This window comes from Staurois parvus, unplaced genomic scaffold (genome assembly GCF_062004578.1).
Source record: "Staurois parvus isolate SC_StPar_1 unplaced genomic scaffold, SC_StPar_1.0 ptg000004l, whole genome shotgun sequence".
In the NCBI taxonomy this organism is placed as follows: domain Eukaryota; kingdom Metazoa; phylum Chordata; class Amphibia; order Anura; family Ranidae; genus Staurois; species Staurois parvus.
In genome coordinates this window covers 4,705,452-4,727,583 of record NW_028317800.1, presented here as the reverse complement: position 1 = coordinate 4,727,583, position 22,132 = coordinate 4,705,452, and the positions used below count along the sequence as shown (strand labels likewise).

General features: G+C 39.3%; 1 protein-coding gene across 1 annotated transcript in view; it reads right to left on the bottom strand.

Annotated features, from left to right (window-relative positions):
- The window catches only part of PRDM6 (PR/SET domain 6), a 188,158-nt gene that overhangs the window by 58,357 nt on the left and 107,669 nt on the right, over positions 1-22,132 (bottom strand). The window contains exon 4 of the mRNA XM_089674915.1: positions 3,035-3,162. Within this exon, the coding sequence (XP_089531041.1) occupies positions 3,035-3,162 (128 nt within the window). The remainder of the gene's footprint in view (positions 1-3,034; positions 3,163-22,132) is intronic.

The window sequence follows — 22,132 nt, the reverse complement described above, 5'->3', positions numbered from 1 at the left end:
CACTTTATGATATTTAATATTTGTACATTTTTTTTAAAGAAGAAACGCACCATTTTTTTGCTTTAGAATTTGTACCTACTGTATCTTGTATTCAGATACTGTGGGGGCTGCAGTCTCAACAGTTGACGGTCCCTGTAGTTAGACACTAAGCACAGGTTAAGTTTTTTTGGTAGTACACTTCCTAGTTTAGCTTTAGTGCTTCAATGATCACCTTTCTGATTTTTGGACAGGGGTTTTGGGAACTTTTCACCAGGCATTTGTGGTAATACTGCCCACCCCCTTTCTCAACAATTTATGCATTTATACCATATTCTTACTAGCTTTCATAAGGCTATTAAACTTGTACAAAAGTTGTAAAGATCATGATGTATTGATCCTAGATTGTAAGCTCGAAAGAGCAGGGCCCTCGAACCCCTCGTGTATTGTATTGTACTGTATTGTCTCATGTTCTGTCCCCCTCGCTAATGTACAGCGCTGAGCATACTTTTTGGCGCTATATAAATACTGTATAATAATAATGTATTGTTCATGGTGGTCTACACATTGGCTTTGTATCGATCCAGGTATTCTGGAAGGTGGCACATCTCTCAGTGTTGTTCTCAATTGTACCACAAGAACAATCTCAGATTACATATGCATTTGGGAAGAAAAAAATCTTTCCTCAGTCAGCAAGTACAGAGCTAGTGCTGGACTTTCTTATTAAGCAGCCTTGCACATATTGTACACTCTGAAGCACAAAGGCACCCTATATTAAATGTTCGTTTCACTAAAACATTTATACAAATAATACAAATGGTATAAATTATCAGTAATATCAATGAAATAACAACAAATTAAATTTGCCAAAAATAGCTACAGTTTCCCTGAAAAATAACAAAACGGGAAGTATAACATGATTTATATGCAATTGTACCAGATATAGGAAGCACTTGACCCGTCTTACATTTGGTGCAAACAAAGCAGAGCTAACCCAACTGCTATGAGTTATATAGGAACTGTATACAATTTTGTAGCACCTTGTAGGATTTATTAGAGCAAAAGCTTGTCTGTTAAATCACAACAGTTACTTTCAAATCTCATTATGATTCTTCATCAGGTACAAGGTGCTGTAGATTGTCGTAACAAAAAAAAGATATATATACATTATATTGACAAAAGTATTGGGACACCCCTTCATATTACTGGATTCAGGTGTTCCATTCACCTACATGGCCACAAGTGTATAAAATCAAGATCCTAGGCATGCAGACTGCTTCTACAAACATTTGTGAAAGAATGGGTTGCTCTCAGGAGCTCAGTGACTCCAAGCATGGTCCCATGATAGGTTACCACCTGTGCAATAAGTCCATCCAGGAAATTTCCTTGCTACTAAATATTCCACAGTCAACTGTTAGTGGTATTATAACAAAGTGGAAGCAACTGGGAACAACAGCAACTCAGCCATGGAGTGGTAGGCCACGTAAAATGACAGAGCGGTGTCAGTGCATGCTGAAGTGCACAGTACACAGAAGTCACCAACTGTCAGCAGAATCAATAGATAAAGACCTCCAAACTTCGTGTGGCCTTCAGATTAGCACAACAACAGTGCTTAGAGAGCTTCATGGAATGGGTTTCCATGGCCGAGCAGCTGCATTCAAGCCTTACGTCACCAAGTGCATTGCAAAGCATGCAGTGGTGTAAAGCATGCCGCCACTTGACTCTACAGCAGTGGAGACGTGTTCTCTGGGATGATGAATCACACTTCTCTCTCTGGCAATCTGATGGATGTATCTGGGTTTGGCAGTTGCCAGGCGAATGGTATTTGCCTGACTGCATTGTGCCAAGTGCAAAGTCTGGTGGAGGGGGGATTATGGTGTGGGGTTGTTTTTCAGCGGTTGGGCCTGGCCCCTTAGCTCCAGTGAAGGGAACTTTTAAGGCGTCAGCATACCAAGACATGTGCGTAGAGAGCTTCATGGAATGGGTTTCCATGGCCGAGCAGCTGTATTGAACCCTTACATCACCAAGTACAATGCAAAGCGTCGGATGCAGTGGTGTAAAGCACGCCACCACTGGACTCTAGAGCTGTGGAGACGTGTTCTCTGGAATGATGAATAATCCTTCTCTGTCTGGCAATCTGATGGATGTATCTGGGTTTGGCAGTTGCCAGAATAATAATATTTGCCTGACTGCATTGTGCCAAGTGCAAAGTCTGGTGGAGGGGGGATTATGGTGTGGGGTTGTTTTTCAAGGGTTGGGCTTGGCCCCTTAGTTCCAGTGAAGGGAACTCTTAAGGCATCAGCATACCAAGACATTTTGACCTTAGATTGTACACCCCTTGAGGGTTAGAGACTGATGTGAATGTAATATATATATATATATATATATATATATATATGTAAAGCGCTGTGTAAATTGACGGTGCTATATAAGTACCTGAAATAAATACCTAAATAATTTCATCCTCCCAACTTTGTGGAAACAGTTTGGGGATGGCCCCTTCCTGTTCCAACATGACTGCTCACCAGTGCACAAGGCAAGGTCCATAAAGATATGGATGAGCGAGTTTGGGGTGGAGGAACTTGACTGGCCTGGACAGAGTCCTGACCTTAATCCAATAGAACACCTTTGGGATAAATTAAAGCGGAGAATGCGAGCCAGGCATTCTTGTCCGACATCAGTGTCTGACCTCACAAGTGCGCTTCGGGAAGAATGGTCAAACATTCCCATAGACACACTCCTAAACCTTGTGAACAGCCTTCCCAGAAGAGTTGAAGCTGCAGAGGGTGGGCCAACTCAATATTGAACCCAACGGGCTAAAACTGGGATGCCATTAAAGTACATGTGCGCGTAAAGGCAGGCATCCCAATACTTTTGGCAATATAGTGTGTGTGTGTGTATATATATATATATATATATATATATATATATATATATATATATATATACACACATACATTATGCCAGTTATTAAGCAAAAGCCACCAAAACTCAGTGTTTCCCATGTAGTTTGTGTAATAAATGTATAAAGTATTTCCAGGAATTAAAAAAACATTACCTGTATTGTACAACAGTGAGATTCTGCTCCCCACAGTGCCTGGCACATCGGACGTACCTCATCCAGCTTGACTTACTGGGTTCTCCTCCATCAATGAAATGCTGTAATATCCCTTCTTGGTCATATATCTACAGGGGAAGGAGGTTACAAGTTCAGTAGGAAGAAGAAGTCATCAATCGTACATTACTTTGTGGCTCGTGTCTCATATATCTTTGGTAAGGATTTATTACGCCTACATTTGTCAATAGTTTATGGAATCATGAGACCTGCTTGACATGAAAGAGAGAAACGTACTGTGATGCACTATAAATTTACCTTGTCTTATCAACCTGATCCTTTACATTAAGTATATTTACAGAATGTGCAAGACATCAGTAGGCTTCCTATAAAATCATGTGGCTTACTGACTGTGTAAAAAAAATGCAGGACAAGAGTCAGTGGAAAGCTACAAAACGTATGGTGAATACCGCAACAGTATTATATAGGTGTCCTTTTATCAAGAAACGGTAAATGACCGCTGCTCAGTTCTCTGCAGGGGCGGACTGACAACTCATGGGGCCCCCGGGCAATAGGGGACCATGGGGCCCCTGTGTCCTTGCCCTAACTTAAAAATCCTATGCAAAAGGTACCAGGGGCATCTCATGGGGCCCCCTACTGACCCCGGGCCCTCAGGCAGTGCCCGAGTTTCCAAATGGTTAGTCCGCAGCTGGTTCTCTGCCATTCTCAGAGGATCAGTTCTGCTCTGAATGCCTTTTTATGAAGCGGTGTAGATCGCTCCTCCTAATGAGGAGAGAAGCGATCTACAAACTCTTAGAACGCTAGAAAACGGCTCATGTTACTGTAATCTTGCGAGATTACAGTAAGAGATCAATCAAACACCGTTTACTAAGCTGCGGTAAATTATCGCTGCTTCGTTTGTGGTTTCTCCGATTCTCCACCTCTAAGCTGGAGAATCTGGAGAGAGAACACAGATCGCCAGTGAAGGGCTGACATCGCTCCTTCATACACTGGCCATCTGTGTGCTGAGATGATCAGCGGAGAACATGTACTTCACTGATCATCTCTGTTTCCTAAACCACTAATGATCGGAGATCAGCAACAATCCTCAGGATCACCACTGATCTCAGTTTCATAAAAGGACACCTATATTGCTGACAAAATGAGTGCAGCGAATAGTTGCAATAACATGTCATTATAAAATGATAAGAACCAAATGGGCTGTCACTGCTGCCTACCTTCTGAAAATCACTTGCGTGGTGTTCATGCCAATCCTCTATCTTCTTTTCTTTCAGCATCTCTGACTCTGACCCAGTCTGCCTATCAGACCTTGCACTTCACTTGCTGCATGCTTGTTCTAGGACAGTGATTATTGTAGTGCATTGATACATAGGATCAACATGATTATAAGAACACTTGCATTTTGTTTAAGGAAGTCAGCAATGTTAGCTCATATATTTACCCCATGACAGGTTCCTTTCACAATATTCTAACTATTGTATCCATTTAAATGAGCCATTATGCCAAAATGTGCAAAAAGGACATGCACAGATAAGCAGCTTTTCTCATCATTAAGTTATGCATTTTAACTGACCTGCTCAAAGCTAACTTCAGGCAGATAGAAGGGGCACACATTAATACAGCTCTGTATTCAGTAACACATTATTAAATCTATATTTTTTGAATTGCAAACAGTATAAGTATCTGAATTTGACTTGATATCAGCCTCTTGCAGCCTATTGCACAGTCTGTACAGAGCGGAGGAGGCATAAGAAGCACAAGGAACCAATCACGTGTGTTGCAGTGCAAGGACCATGCTGATAGGTGGAGAGAGCAGAATGACAGAGAGATGAGCTCATCAGTGTTCATTTCATCAATGAAAATATTTTCATCATAATTTTGTCACCTGCATGTCACTGAAATAAAATTCAGTTTCAATTCAGATGACTAAAATACAACTCAAACTAAAATGGCATTTTAATCAAGACTAGGACTAAAACTAAATCGAAATTTGACATCAAAATTAACAGTGGTCAAAGAGCAATAGTCTTGTTTGTTTATGAAACTTGGTTTTATTTATAAAGATGTTACTTGATACTAGTTTTCAATATTAACCAAGAACTGTTAAAGTATTACTAAACCCACAACAGTAAAATCAGTCTGTATATGCAGTAAAGCATGCTTGTTATACTCACTGCAGAACCTAAAGGGTTAATCCTCTGCATTGTGTAAAAAGGATGTTTGATCCTGACTTCTCTGCCCCTCCTCTTGTTCAAATGACCACCTGATAAAGACTGAACCCATGGTCACATGCACATGCTTAGTTTGGTGTGTATTGCCAGAGAGGTTTTTTTTTTTTTCTTAGGAGGGTGCATGTGATCAGCACAGGGCCAATCAGCACTGTCCAGACAGAGGTCAGGGATTCTGCATCCTGCTAGAGCAAAATGAAAAAACTACTCCTACAAGCTTTAACCAGTGCTCAGCTGGACACTGATAGAAGTCACAAGACTGCTCTAACTGATGATAAGAAAAGGTATTTAGCAGTTTATATTTACTAAAATCATTCATGTCTGTGTTGTGTGTACTGTGGGAGACCAGATAGAGTGAATGCAGGGTCCTGGGTTTAGTAACACTTTAAAGTTTTTATATTCAGCTAATATGTGCGATGGCATTACAGCCATTAGAGTTTACATTAGAGTTTGTTTTTTTTATTTTGAAGTTGCACTTTTGTTTGTATTTTTTTTGTGTATGATACTGGAGATTTTAGTTGACTAAAATACAACTAAAACTTAAATAATTCAGATGAGTAAAATACGACTAAAACTAAAATGGCATTTTAGACAAAAGCCTATGACTAAAACTAAATTGAAATTTGACATTAAAATAACACTGGAGCTCATCGATGTGCTGCTTCTCATTTCACTGTCCAGTCAAAAGATGTGAGTGACAAAGGGCTTTCTAGATTGTAAGCTCGAAAGAGCAGGGCCCTCGATCCCCTCATGTTTTGCATTGTATTGGTATTGTTCTGTCACATGTTCTGTCCCCCTTTGTAATGTACAGCGCTGAGTGAACTATCGGCGCTTTATAAATACTGTATAATAATAATAATAAGGGCCTACAAGTGAAAGTGAAAGTGTTGCATCTGGTTTCATCCACTGCTAGACAGGGCTGTGTTGTAGAGCAGAGTTGCGTAAATCTCAGCTATACAAATTCCTTTTCAGGTAAAACACCTCTCATATTGTATTTCATCTGTACATTTAGCTGTTTCTTTGGAGTTCAGCTGTAGCCTCCCTAGCGGTCTGATTATGTCAGTATTTCTGTGCTCAAAGCGGTACTTTTTTTGCACGGAAATATGTTTTTTTTTTTTATTGTAGGCCTGTAATTTTTAGGAATAACTCACTGAAATCTGTCCGAACAAGAGTCTAGTAAACATCCCGGGTATGTTAAAATTTGAAACACGAAATCATAACTTATAATTTAATAAATAATCATAAAAAATAATAATATAATAATAATAAATTTAATTCAATAATATAATCAAACCTAAAACACTGAAATTTGAAATAGAGCGCCAAGTTCACACATCACTGAGCAAAGTCGCAAAATCGTTTCCAGTGTCTGATGACGAATTTCCCCACAAACCATTATCACTCAATTCCGCAAGTAGTTCTAATTTACTATCGCTGTTCTCTAGCTGGTCTAAAACCGCTTTTACCATAAGGGGACGCTTTTTTGGACGCCATAGACTTTTCTCAGTTTCAAGGCAGAAAGAATGGTAAAAATGCAGGCAGAGCACAGGACAAAGCACTAGGGACAAAATGTATGTGAAATGGTTTGATACAGTAATGTTTTACTATGAGATTTTAGTGAATTTAGTGAATCTCACTTCTACAATTTTCAAATTTCCCACCAGTTTCCATCCCTGTACATCCTGACGTCGCAGGAAATGGAACCCGGAAGACGGAGCAGCGCTGCAGGGTATTCCTGAGTGTAGCTTGGGGTTACCGCTTGTGGTGCTGAGACTTTACCCCGAGCTACACTCGGGAATACCGCCAAGGAGGTTAAACCCACAACAGTAAAATCAGTCTGTATAAGTATGCTTGTTATACTCACTGTGGAACCCAAGAGGTTAATCATCTGCATTGAGTAAAATGCTGTTTGATCCTGGCTTCTCTGATCCTCCCCTTCTTTCAGTGCCCCCCTTTTACCTCCTGATAAGACATATCATGTGGAGACACTCTGTACATGCTCAGTTTCGTGTGTATTGCTAGAGAGGTTTTTTTGTCATGGGAGAGTGCATGTGATCAGCACAGGGCCAATCAGTGTGGTCCAGATAGAGGTTAGGGGTTCTGCATCCTCCTAGAGCAAAATGAAAACTACAAGCTTTAACCAGTGCTTAGCTGGACACTGATAGAAGTCACTGCTCTAACTGCTGATGAGAAAAGGTATTTAGCAGTTTATATTCACTATAATAATTGCACTTCCATGTTCTGTGTACTGTGGGAGACCAGATATAGTGAATGCAGGGTCCTGGGTTTAGTAACACTTTAACTACCCCCAGGCATCCTTGCTTCTACCAATATCAGCACTGGACAGTAATCAAGGCTGGTCCCAGAGATGCTGCCATTCAGAGAGATTCAGGTTGCAGAATGATCTGAGTTGCCAGAGAGTTTTCTTTTGTATTTAATACATTAATAAAACTACCCTTCAAATACACTATTTCTTATGTCCAACGTTTTTTAGAGGGTATTTGTTAGCACCATTTTTATAAATTATTGTCACCAAAACAGAATCAATAAGTGCTGAAATTAAAATAAAAGTTTGAAAATGTATAAACCTTCTTCAGCTTTTTTTTTTCTTTTGCAAGCAAAACCCCACAACTTTATTACGTAAAAAAAAACAGTTTATTTAAAAATTGGGCATGAGTAATAACCAAGCCACTGCCTGAGACCTTTTATCTAGTAATGTTGAGGAAAATTACTTTTTTGATAAATGGTAACTAAAAACAATATTTTTTTTTTCATCCAGAATGACAAAGGTAGATGAACCCTATACAAGCCTATGGTGCTGTAATGCACCTGCTCAACCATGAATGAGGATTTGCTGTGCGGGCTGTAAATAAACAATAGAGGCCGTGGCAATTGGATCTCAGTAATCATAAATACGTGGAGGAGAAGTTTGGGATCGGTTAGTTCAGGGAAAAAGGGCAAAAAGGAGAAGTTCACTTTGCTATAAAAAACAGTCATCCTTTAACCTTAGATTGTAAGGTTAGGGACTGATGTGAATGTAAAATATATATGGAAAGCACTGCATAAATTGATGGCGCTATATAAGTACCTGTATTCAATAATAAATAAATAAGTGAATGATAGACGGGGAAAAACTCTCATTTTTCTATTAATCATTAATCCAGTTCTGATGTCACCCACACAACAGAGATCACATACAGGCTGAAGGTTTCACTTAAAAAATAAAAGCTTCCAACCTGCAGATAAACACTGCTACCTTCAGGCTGCAGTGACATGTGCAGTTTCATAGGTTTTATAATGTAATTATGCACTAATTAAAAAAATTATAAATTACCCTAAAAATAGAAAAAACTATTTTTTTCATTTTTGCTCATGCTCACTTGTCACACTTCATTAAAACAGAGAAGCAACGAAAACATACGAACCCTTAAAAAATATTAAGGAAAAACTATTTTGGTATGCTAATTAGTGATAGAGTTATTGTCCAGTTAAATATTTTATTTCAGGTACTTATATAGCACCACTAATTTACGCAGCGCGTTACATATATATTGTACATTCACATCAGTCTATAACCCTCAAGGGGTGCACAATCTAAGGTCTCTAACTTATATTCATACATACACATACTAGGGCCAATGTAGACAGGATCCAATTAACCTACCAGCATGTCTTTGGAGTACCTGGAGGAAACCCACGAAGGCACAGGGAGAACATGCAAACTCCAGGCAGGTGGTTCCGTGGTTGGGATTTGGACCAATGACCCTAGTATTGCCAGGTGGAAGTGCTAACCAGTTAGCCACTGTAGTGCCCACATCGATACATGCTGACACTAATAAATTTGGCCTGTGCTTCTAGGAATCAATGACATCTGGTCATGAAAGGGTTAACAAATCTGGTCGTGTGTCAATGGATGAGCTTTGTTTAAGGTATTTGGAGGATTAACTTACTTATATTCTAAAATGTAATATGTTTCCTTACTAGACACATATGAGGGTTGTACGGGTGGATTTACTAAAGATTTACCTAGCCTGGTAAACTTGTGCTCACAAACAGATTGAGATGTACAGTAATGTCTTTTTTTTTAATTCCCCTTTGATTGGAAGTTTAAAATGACTTTAGTAATACAGTAGTTTCTTTAGTAATACAGTAGTAGTAGGAGCAATCATTCAACAGCTTAATACAGTCTAATGGGATTCTATGGGTTAATACTTGTGCTTCATCAGTGCTCTTTGCAGCTAATAAATCACAACATCACTGTCCAAAAATCATGGGCAGTCTCTCTTACAAATACAGCCAAATACTGTAACTATGATTAATAAATGACCTCTCCACTTTGATATGGGTACCCTTTGTTTAAATATGATAATTGGAATACATTTCCAAGTATAATATTTTGGAATTACGCATGTTCTGTAAAACGGTGACCTTTATTTTGTTCATTTTTATGTAAATTGTAAACTTGCCAGGTTATCATTCCCAATGTATCTTTTCTTTGTTATGTAGATTTTGCTAGTCAGCTGTAGGAATTTATTTTAAAAGGTTCCTGTGAAACTGTATTATTTACCCCGACATGGTTGTTGCTATTGTTATTATAATTATTGTTGTTGTTAATATGACTATTTTCACATAATTACTATTATTTCTTGTTATGTCTCCTTTTTAGTTTAATAAGGTGTAATGGACATTATTATTTACACTTTGGTTATCTTGCAGGGTTATGTCCATCAGTCTGGTGATATGGGAGGATTTCCAGAGATGGACAGTCCAGCAGATGTTTTAATCATGTAGTAAACAATAATGTAGCATTTTACAGATAAACTAACATGTGACAGGATAACCAAAGGTCACGCTGAAGGTCGATTCACTGCTACTATCTGACAGTTTAGATATGAAAAGATCAGGACAAATACTTAGCTATTTCCCCACGATATGTCCTAAGAAATTCCCGTGAATAAAACATACAGTAGGTTTCCATAAAGTTCTCGTTGATCATATTCAACCTAAATACAGTTGTGCTCAAAAGTTTGCATACCCTGGCAAAAATTGTGAAATTTTGGCAATGATATTGAAAATATGACTGATCATGCCAAAAAATGCTCTCTTATTGAAGGATGATGATCATATGAAGCCATTTATTATCAAATAGTTGTTTGGCTCCTTTTTAAATCATAATGATAACAGAAATCACCCAAATGTCCCTGATCAAAAGTTTACATACCCTGGAATGTTTGGCCTTGGTACAGACACACAAGGTGACACACACGGGTTAAAATGCCAATTAGAGGTTAATATCCAACATCTGTGGCTTTTTAAATTGCAATTAGTGTCAGTGTATAAATAGTCAATGAGTTTGTTAGCTCTTACTTGGAAACACTGACTAGGCTAGATACTGAGCCGTGGGGATCAGAAAAGAACTGTCAAAAGTCCTGCATAACAAGGTAATGGAACTTTATAAAGATGGAAAAGGACATAAAAAGATGTCCAAAGCCTTGAATATGCCAATCAGTACTGTTAAATCACCTATTAAGAAGTGGAAAGTTTGGGGATCTCTTGATACCAAGCCAAGGTCAGTTGGACCAAGAAAGATTGCAGCCACAACTGCCAGAAGAATTGTTTGGGATACAAAGGTAAACCCATAGGTAACCACAAGAGAAATACAGGCTGCTCTGGAAAAAGACAGTGTGGTTGTTTTGAAGGAGCACAATATGATGACACTTGAACAAAAATGAGCTGCATGGTCGAGGTGAGAGGTGAGGCCAGAAAGAAGCCTTTACTGCATCAATGACACAAGAAGGTCTGGTTAGGCATGTCAAGGTGTTTTCAGGCATATTGTAACTGGGCTTTTTTGTGGCATTGGTGCAGTAAAAGCTTCTTTCTGGCACCTCGACCAAACAGCTCATTTTTGTTCAAGTATCACCGTATTGTTCTCCTTAAAACAACCACACCATCTTTTTCCAGAACAGCCTGTTTTTCTTTTGAGGTTGCCTGTGGGTTTTTCTTTGAATCCCAGACAATTCTTCTGTCAGTTGTGGCTGCAATCTTTCTTGGTCTACCTGACCTTGACTTGGTATCAAGAGATCCCTGAACTTTCAACTTCTTAATAGGTGATTTAACAGTACTGATTGGCATATTCAAGGCTTTGGACATCTTTTTATGTCCTTTTCCATCTTTATAAAGTTCCATTACCTTGTTACGCAGAAATTTTGACAGTTCTTTTGTGATCCCCAGGGCTCAGTATCTAGCCTAGTCAGTGCTTCCACGTAAGAGCTAACAAACTCATTGACTATTTATCCTTCTGGGGTTTTCAAGCCGACCTAACAGGGATAAAAAGTGCTAATACATAATTATACATAACACAGTGATATTAGCAGCAAACAGAAGAGGGCAGCAGATCCCTACACTTTGTTACTGTATTTCACTGGATGGAACATTTCTGTTTCTTTAGAAATTATTCTTAAAATAAAACTAAATATAACTTGGCTTTAATGTATAAATCATGTTGCTAGACCTAAATTATTATTATTATTATTATTATTGTTATTATACAGGATTTATATAGCGCCAACAGTTTGCTCAGCACTTTACAATATAACGGGAGACAATCCAGCAACAATAAAGTTCAATACAAGAGGGTTAGGAGGGCCCTGCTCCTTGGAGCCTATAATCTAAGAGGGAGGAGCTAGTGGTACAAAAGGTAATAACTGTGGGGGATGGACTGGTAGGAGGAAGAGAAGATTCCATTATTAGCTGGAGGCAGGATAGGCTTCCCTGAAGAGATAGATTTTCAGAGATCACCTAAAAGTGAGCAAAGTAGGCAATAGTCTGATAAATTGGAGCACAGAGTTCCAGAGGATGGTGGAGGCTCTGGAGAAGTCCTGGAGATGAGCATGGGAGGAGGAGACAAGGAAGCTTGAGAGTAGGAGGTTTTGTGAGGAGTGGAGAGTACTGTTTGGGTGATATTTGGAGACAAGATTTGTGATGTATTTTGGGGCAGAGTTATAAATGGCTTTATATGTTATTGTTAATGGTTTGCATTTTATTCGTTGGGCAATGGGAAGCCAGTGGAGGGATTGGCAGAGAGGGATGGCAGATATGGAACGGTTAGTAAATGATGCTGTGAGATACTTTCCTTAAATGACTAGGGCCCTGCTAAGTTTGTCATATGACCAAAACGCCAGCACTGGTCTCTGTTGGAAGGAAGAACCACTATTTAGGCAGTGCCACTTACTTGTTGACTATTACTGAGTCGGCAGATATCACCCAGCTGGTCATATAACTAACAGCCATTGGTCTGAATGTAAGTTTCAGAGGCTCTTAGGCAGACATCACAAAACCAATGCATTGCTCACATAACTGACAATTAGAGGAACATCAAAGTTGCTTCATACCTTAAAACTGATAAGTTAAGGTCAGGTGCTATCCACCAAGGTATGACAGAATAAAAGTCAGGTATGCATTTAGTTATACGGACCGTGATTACATTTAGTATTGATAAAAAATAGTAATACTGCTAAAATGCTCTTCAGAGACAAGAGCAACACTGTAAAAACTTTTTTTTAAGATTGGGCACAAAGTAGACATTGACCTATTAAGGAAATGAAGATTCAAAAAGATGCTATATTTTGGCGGTTTATTTTTCCACTGTCTGCAGTATAAAATATGAGCAAAAGAGTGTTGTTACTAATACCCTATCTATTAACAGACAGTTGTGAGTTGCTGTTGTTACAGGTGTCCTATGGTTTTTTTTTATTGATTACATTAAGACACAATGGGGTTGATTAACTAAAGGCAAATACTTCTACAAGGGAAATTCATTTTTCACAATTTGCTCTGCTGACTTCCATCATCCGAATACATGCAAGCTAAAATCCTGTTATTTTTTTTCTTTTCTTTGCATATGATTGGCCATTCTTTGTAAGGTGGGTTTTCACCACATACAGAAACAAAGGGAAAATCCCATTGCCTTTGGTAAATCAACCCCAATATGTCACAATGGAATGTAATAAACAGACGTTCTTATTGCTGAGTATTTAAACTCATTGCCTGGACCTGGCATCTTGCTTGATTACTTTTCTGAGTTCTACTTCTTGTAAAGGAGATCTTCCCAGTAAAAACATTCTATTAAGAGCAGATCAAACACATTTACTATACCCTTTATGTAACCCATATGTAACATTTTTCACTTTTCCTTTTGTCAATGTTTAAAAGCAGCAGGCATGGTGGTTTAGACGTCTGCTGTGTTACTTTTATTAATATTCAGTGTAAGTCATACATCTTTTGTGCCCTTATAAAAACATTACACTGATATCAAAAGTTCTATATATTAAACATGAAAACTAGGAGTACAGGTGCATCTGACAATTCCGTTGTGGATCTTCGGTTTGACAGTATAAAAAATTCTCATTGGTCACTATGGTGTCCGTTTATCATGCAGCGGTAAATGACCGCTTCTCAGTTTGACATTCTCAGAGGAGACAGCTCTCCCCTGAATGCCTGTTTATGAAGAGGTGTAGATCGCTTCTCCTAATGAGGAGAGAAGCGATCTACAAATGCTTTGAACTCTAGAATACGGCTCCTGTTACTGTTTTCTCGCGAGATATAGTGAGATTACAGTAACAGATCAGTCAAACACAGTTTAAGCTCTGATTGAGTAAGAAGGAAGTCAATAATCTTCCTCCTCAGTTCTCCCAGGATTCACTCTCTGATTCGTTACCTCTGGCTTGGAGAATCTGGAAGGGAGAATTTTCACATAGATCGCCAGTGAAGGGCTGACATCGCTCCTTCATAAATTAGCCGTTTCTGTTTCAATGACAGATTCTCTGTGTGCAGAGATGATCAGCAGAGAACATGTTCTCCACTGGTCATCTCTGTATCATAAACCACTCATGTACTGAGATCAGCAAAGATCCTCAGGATTGCCACTGATCTCAGTTTCATAAACAGACACCTATATTTTAATGCATTTCTTTGTATACATTTGTAACCATTGCATATGTAATCAAGCAAAATATCAACCACTCAAGCAAAAACTATCAAATTGCATTATGGTACAATAACATCAAAACAAAAATAAAATAATAGTTTATCATGACTGGCCTTCAATAATCAATCAAAACTGTCTTCAGATAGGAGGATGAGCAGTCAGTTGTCTTGCTCTGACTCTGAAAGTGTCATCAGATTTCTGCAAATGTGAACTATTGACTCACATGCAAGTCAATTGGGTTTATTTACTAAAAGAGTGCGAAATCTGGTGCAGCTCTGCATAGAAACCAATTAGCTTTCAGTTTTTTTTTCAATGAAAGCTTAATTAAACAAACTGAACTTAGAAGCCGATTGGCTGCCATGCACAGCTACACCAGATTTTGCACGCTCCAGTTTTAGTCAATAAATCCCAATGATTGGCTCTGAAAATGACAGAGTAGACTTTTGGGGTTGATTTATTAAAATTGGAGAGTGCAAAATCTGGTGCAGCTGTGCATGGTAGCCAATCAGCTTCTAACTTCAGCTTGTTCAATTAAGCTTTGACAAAAAACTGGAAGCCGATTGGTTTCTATGCAGAACTGCACCAGATTCTGCGCCCTCCAATTTTAGCACATCAACCGCAATGTCATCTTTTCCCAGAATTTTAGTCAATGAAGGAGCTGGTGAGAAAAGAACCATCCAATCTTTATCTTTGCTCCTGTAGACAAGATGCCATATGTATGAATTTATATGGAAATGTATGTGAAAACATTTTTGGTTTGATAGAGTATGTAATTGTTAAAACCAGTGTATTTTTTGCCATCTGTAATCCATTGAGATTTCCCTTCAAGTGGACCATTGGAAATGACTGAACTGCACTGTCACAGGGGTTTGAAACTCCCAGCTCTACTGAGAGGCAGTGTTACCACCTCCACTTCCTGGAAACATCAAAATCTCTGGTCAAGGTAACTATTTTTTTTAGGACAAGCCATTTGTGTTGGGGGAGGCTGGCAATAAAGTGGACCTTCTATTTGCAAGATCTGCTTTTGTTTACTGTCCTGAGAGGAAATCTAATCAAAGGGAACTACAACCAGAAAAAGTGTTCCCATTGAAATATTACCATTTTATTCATATTCTGGGACAAGGGATAAAATAGGGGTTTTCTTACCTTTCAGTCTTGGTGACAATGGTTGCCAACACAAATATAGAGGGTGAATCGCCCCAGAAGCACATAGCTACCATTTAATACCAAACGGGGATTCTAATTCTTTCTGACTTTATTCAAACTAAAAAAGTTTAGGATTTAGAAAGACATAAGGATTTTACTCCTACTTTGTGTGGTCACTAGGTGTTTTTTTTGGCGAAAATGCTTTACTATCTAACATTTGCCTAAACTGCTAAAAAGTACAGCAAACTCCAGTGAACAAAATATTGTAAATTCTCCAATCTTATCATCTGCATTCCTCCTGCTGTATCTCCTGATTGTAGTACTCATACACAAAGTATAATCCCCTTACTGATTATAAAGAAGCCTCCTTTTTTCTGTCACATACTGAATCTTACTTATCTTTTAGCTTGTCACAGACCATCAGTACAAAGTAGGTCAATCAGTCAACCTGGTGGTCTCCATTCGACAGGGGTAAATATCCTCAGGATTAACTTTCTATTATCTGGCTTCAGTCTGCGATCAGAAATTGTTTCTTTAGCTTTCACTTTTCACTCTTGAAAAATGTGTATGGAAAAAAAAGGTTGTGATGGATCAGCCATCGAGCAGTTCTCTAGAGCCATATGAAATTTGATTGGAGAGACTAGTCCTCTTTCATGTTACGCTCTCTCAAGAATGTCCTGCGGGTAAGAATGTTTTATTCTTCCAAATGAAAGTGAAATATTTCTACTTCCAGCTGTTAGGTGGGATGTGACTGCCATTTTTCAAGATATTGGAGAGGCGCCATCATCCACACGGAGATGTGCCCCTATCTGCACTGCATCAGCATATTGGAACCATAGTTATGACTTCATCATCCAGGATCATACAAAAAAATAGCAGTGATAACTAATCATATGGCTCAAAGTGTTTGTATTGTTTACCCAGAAATATCAGCTTGAATTAAGTCATGGAAAGTGTCATCTGAATTATATAACACATAAAAGTTTAATATTAAGTTCCTGCAAGTGTAAGTAACTACTGATTGATGTCTGTAAGTTGGTGTTAGTGAGCTCTGTAAAAAAAAGTGAACTCCCTAAGAGGAATTCAGCATTAGATACAATTACACAAAACACTAAAGTGGTTTTAACAGACCATGAGCTCAGATCATGTATACCTTCATCTCAGCATAAGGTGGGTTTCCAAACGCTTTTCACCTTTAGAGAAAAGAAATTCCCCAATGCAGTATCAAAACCCACAATCCTACTGATATGGCTTTGTATAAATGAATCAGTCAGTGAAAAAGCCTGCTGACCCTTTATTGGATCCCAATCCTCTGGTTGCAAGATTTTATTAAATCTATGCTATAACCATATGAACTTATAGAAGGTTTACAATATATTTTACATGATGAACACTAACTGTTAAACTAAATGTGATATATAACCATCATCTAGGGCCACAATGTTAAAGTAAGTGTTAAAGTGATTGCAAACCCTCACCTTGTAAAAACCCATTAAATTAAACATACAAAATGAAAGGCAAAACATATATATATATATATACATATATACACACACACAATAAAAATATGTTTCCCCTTTTTATAAGTGGTCACATTCCCTGTTTTCAGCTGCATAAGAACTAGAGGAGAAGAGACAGCAGCTCACGGATCTTCCCAGTAAAAAGGTTATGCGTGGGGAGGGGGGGGGGGTTCAGAACAAGTCTGATCATTGGAGCAGAGCAGACTGAGTTCCCATCATAGCTAGAGAACTGACCACAGTGGGTCGTCCTACTTAGGGTGGTCAGTTTTAAGCAGGAGAGCAGAGGGACTGGCAGGAACACCAGGGATTTCACACAAAGGAAGCAATACAAAGAACAGGATACTTTTTCATACAAGTACATGGTACAGCAGCCACATATCGGGAATACGAAATGTTAGGTTTATGTAGGTTACATAGTGAAGAGAAGAATTATTCTCTAGGTTAGTCCAAGTCATAAAACATTTAAAACAGATCTTCCCACTTAAGTTATTGCTGTCTCCTCTCCACCCCTCCTGCCCTCTGCTGTGAAAATAGGGCATTATTTGTAAATTTACCTTTTTGTTTCTATAAAAGAAAAAAAACTCTGGCCAGCCCCTCATGCACGCCACTCACCTAGGGGAATAACTTGCACTTTGCCCGCTGTGATATGTGAGGTACATATCCCAGGAGGCATAGTCCTTCATTGAGAAAGGAAGGGGGAGGCGGGCCTAACGGCACATCACCAGAAGAGCCACTGACTTAACCCGGGAGAGCTGGCAACTTCCCGAAGACATCACAAGATGGCGGCATGGGATCAAGTGAGGAGCAGAAGAGAAGAGTATCTCAGCAGGACAACACTGAATCTGCTGGGCAGCAGAGTATCTGAACTGTACAGTATTTGAAACCAGGCAAGCAGGGGGTTTAAAAAAAATTTAAAGAGGGTGAAGGTCCGCTTTCAGTGAGCTTCTAATAGCATAAATTTGCAGGATACCTTTGTTGACCTCCTTTGTAAAATGAGATTTTACCTGGCTGTTTCTGACCCCAGTACTTTCAGAGTCAGCGACATGGAACAAACATGCAGCCAGTAAGAACATATAACGTTTAAGGGTTTCACTATCCTATATTTTCATTTGAGAAGAAAACCTTCTTACAAAAAATTGACAATATGTAAGGTAAGGCCTTCATTTCAATTAAATTTTTCTGCAGAAAAATTACTTTTATCATATTTTCCATACATAATGAACTAAGAGAACCTTACAAGGCAGTTACCAAACATTATATACATCTATACTCTCTCTTAGACTTAAAATAATGGATGCTGCCTTAGAAACAAATCTTAAGGCAGCAATAGATGGTTCGGTCTCGGCCAGTTCAGCAAGGACCAGCTGAGATTCGAACTATGTGCAAGCTGATTTCACCCAAGATGATTGTTGTATGACTTTGGTACAACCAACACGTTGGATTTTACATGCTATTATTGCTAGCGGTTATTACAACCGCTAGCTGTAATCACTTTTTTTCTCCCGGCGGGGACGGCTCCCCCACTCCCCACCACCAGGAGAACACAGTAGCTTCACTGTTGCAGATTCTTTACAGTTACATTAGTCATTTGTTAAAGAGTGAAGAGAAGTTAATTGGGTTGATTTACTAAAGAAGTTGAGAATCTTCTATTAGAAAATTGTGTGGATATTCACTTCAGTGATCCAATAACATGAAAATCACCTGCACACAGGGGCGGACTGACAACTCATGGAGTCCCAGAGGAATAAGAGATAATGAGGCCTCCTGTGTCTCCGCCTAAAACTAAAGCCAAAGCCACACCCACACAACACCCCACCTACATATTGCAGCTCAACTGCATAGAAAAGGCATTAAAAATAATTTTAGAAATAATAAAACAACTTAGTGGGGTTCCCCCTCCATTCACACCAAGCCCTTTGGGTCTGGTATGGGTTTTGAGGGGAACCCCCACACCAAAATTAAGAAAAAACGGTGTGGAGTCCCCGTCCCCCCAAGATCCATACCAGTCCCTTATCCGAGCATGCAGCCCGGCAGGTCAGGAAAAGGGGGGGGGGGGACGAGCGAGAGCCCCCCTCCTGAACCATACCAGGCCACATACCCTCAACATGGGGGTGCTTTGGGGGCTTTCCCCCCAAAGCACCTTGTCCCCATGTTGATGGGGACAAGGGCCTCTTCCCCACAACTCTGGCTTGTGGTTGTGGGGGTCTGCGGGCAGGGGGATTATCAGAATCTGGAAGCCCTCTAACTCTTTAACAAGGGGGCCCCCAGATCCCACCCCCCCATGTGAATGAGTATGGAGTACATGGTACCGCTACCCATTCACAAAAAAAAGTGTAGTGTGAAAAAAGACAGGAGACAGTCTTTGACAAGTCTTTTATTAAAAGAAGAATAATAAAAGAATGTCCCCTGAAGTAGATCCAATGTCAATCACGATGCCCGCCGCCACTGATACCCGAAAAAAAAAAGGCTCCGCTCCCGATGCTGGCTCCCGGCCGCCTGACTGCTCCGCTGGCTAGACAGTTCTATGTAAGGGGTCTATGTAAGGAGCGGGGCCAGATTCCGATAAGCCCCCTGCTCGCAGTCCCCCCCCCAAAGCACTTCTCCATGTTGTGGGCAACACCGCCTGGTATGGTTTAGGAGGGGGGTGTGCTCGCTCATCCCCCCCCTTTCCTGACCTGCCGGGCTGCACGCTTGGATAAGGGTCTGGTATAGATTTTGTGGGGGACCCCACTCCATTTTTTTCCTAATTTTGACGTGGGGGTTCCCCTCAAAATCCATACCAAACTTGAAGGGCTTTGTATGGAAGGAGGGAGGGACCCCACACCATATTTAAATTATTTTTTTTAATTGCCGGCAATTCTTTCTTTTACATTCAGCTGTCAGTGGGGAAACATTACTGCATGGTTTTCACTACTAAAATAACTCATGCTGTATTTTAGTAGAGTTTTTTTTGGTGAATTCAAACATTTGTTTTATTAACGGTTAATGTCTGCGGTATCCTACTGCTTATTTGTATGCGGTAAGATACCGCTTAGTGAATTGTGCCCAGTGAGCCTCTCACCGGGCCATCTACTCACCCTGGGCCCTTGGGCAATGTCTGAATGCCCGAATGGTCAGTCCACCCCTGCCTGCACATGAATGGTTATTCAGAGTGAACAGGAATTTGATTTTTACTTGATTGGTTAATTGACATCCACACAATTTTTGAGTGAAGAATTTCTACTTCCTCATCATCCCCATTTTGTATGTAAACCCTACCAATACACTTCTCCTATTTCCTCCCTTTCTGTCAGTTAAATATTCAAATGTTTTGTTATATCTATGCAAAAAAAATATCTGTTGACCTGCCAGAAATCACTTAACCGAAAACCTCCTTCGCTCACTGCCTCTGGTCACTGTTACATTTGTCCCATTTCTCTCTAAGAACCACAGAATACCTTCCCCCTATATTATGTAGAGGGGGTATTCAGTAATCCTGTCCTAGTGTCACCCTAAAACAGGGAGTGTGTTATTGGTATGAACACCAGGTAACAAGAAAGGAGACATAGCTTGAAAAAAGAAAACGAATACAGCCACCATGACTAAAGACTGGTAAGCTGCAATATATTACATTATTGTTACTTGGTTTTGATACATAAAGTATGGTGCAATGGGTGTACATTATACTTTGGAGAAAGTAAGATTTTGTTTTTCTGTTTTACCTATGGAAACAGGAGCAATTATTTTCTAAAATGTAAGCCTAATGTGAAGAAAACATCCTGGTGTATTCAGTTATTATTTTGATGACAACACACAGATCTCTACTCTAGGGATGTTATCAGTGAAGAAGATACTGTGGTGTGTGGGCCCCAGCCATAATCAGTAATGATTAGATAAAGCACTCCTTTGTGGGGCCCCACACTGCAAGGGTTAAAAGCAATGCCCCGACAGGCTCTGGCCACTAACCTCTTCTTCCTGATGCTCTGAGTTGTGTGCAGTCCTTCTGACGTAGTTAATTTTTACAGGATGGGCTTGGGGGGTACTGGAAAGGTAATTTTTTTGTTGTACCTCGAGTCAAGGTTTTACAAAAGGCTATATTGGTTTTGGGTCACATTTCTTCTTTTTATTTGTTTTAAAATGCAATATTTTTTTTTCTTTTAACTATTTATGTATAATATTTATTTTACAAATATACATAGTATACAGAGTGCACTCATGACACTGATGCTACAGAGCACTACGGGCCTTCCTAAGTGCAAAGCAGATGATGTTTCTTTCATACACTTTTCCTTTCTCTCTTTAATTTTCTAATTCCCTGTCTGAACAAATCATACTAATATAAAAAAGAAAAAAATGTGTTCTGAACATAGTAAATAAATGAAAACCATGCTAAGTGCTTGGGTCATTACCAACAGGCTATTATCTGCAGTTTATCACAAGTGAACAAAGGAAATTTAAAGTAATCTGTCCACAGAAGTATTATTTGTTAGCAGGACTAGCTATGTTTAAAGTAGAACTTCTCATGAGACTTACATAAACAAATCATGTTAAATAACAAAGAAAATCTCTATCAGCTGATCTTTATGAAGTGTCATTTTTCCAAGCAGTAAAATTCCTGAAATAATATTCCCATACTTTTATAAACCACCATTAGTTTTCAAATCTGTCTTTAAAGTAATAGCTGTGAAACAAGCCTAAAAGACAATTTAACTTTTAGTGATGTTGCCCTTTAAATTTTACCCCGCCCTACAGAGTGGCAGCCACCAAACCTAAGTATTTGCCTTCAGTCCCTATCCTAGGATCTTCACCTGGATTCTATTTCTCTGGATAGATGAGGGACATGAAAATAGACTAGCCATAGGAAAGAATAGGGTAACTGGTGGGCATGCATAGTAGGAACTGGATGTTGCAGGGACTTTTTTCTGAAAAGGCTGGGGAGGGTCATACAATGAAGAGCTCGGGAGTAGCATTGAATGACCTTATGCTTTGGGCCCCATGCACACTGCAGTACACCTAATTTACTACTGTCCTGACTAAGCAGAAGGAGCCTTGTAAGAATTGATGATATAACTTCCATATATGTTGCATATCTTCACAGTGACATCCCAATTTTATTTGCTTAACCATAACTACTTTAAGTATAGTGTTTTTTTTAGCCTGCTTATATTTTATATAGTACATAGGTTTCATTGTGAAAGGTGGAGCAGTAGCTGTCACTTGT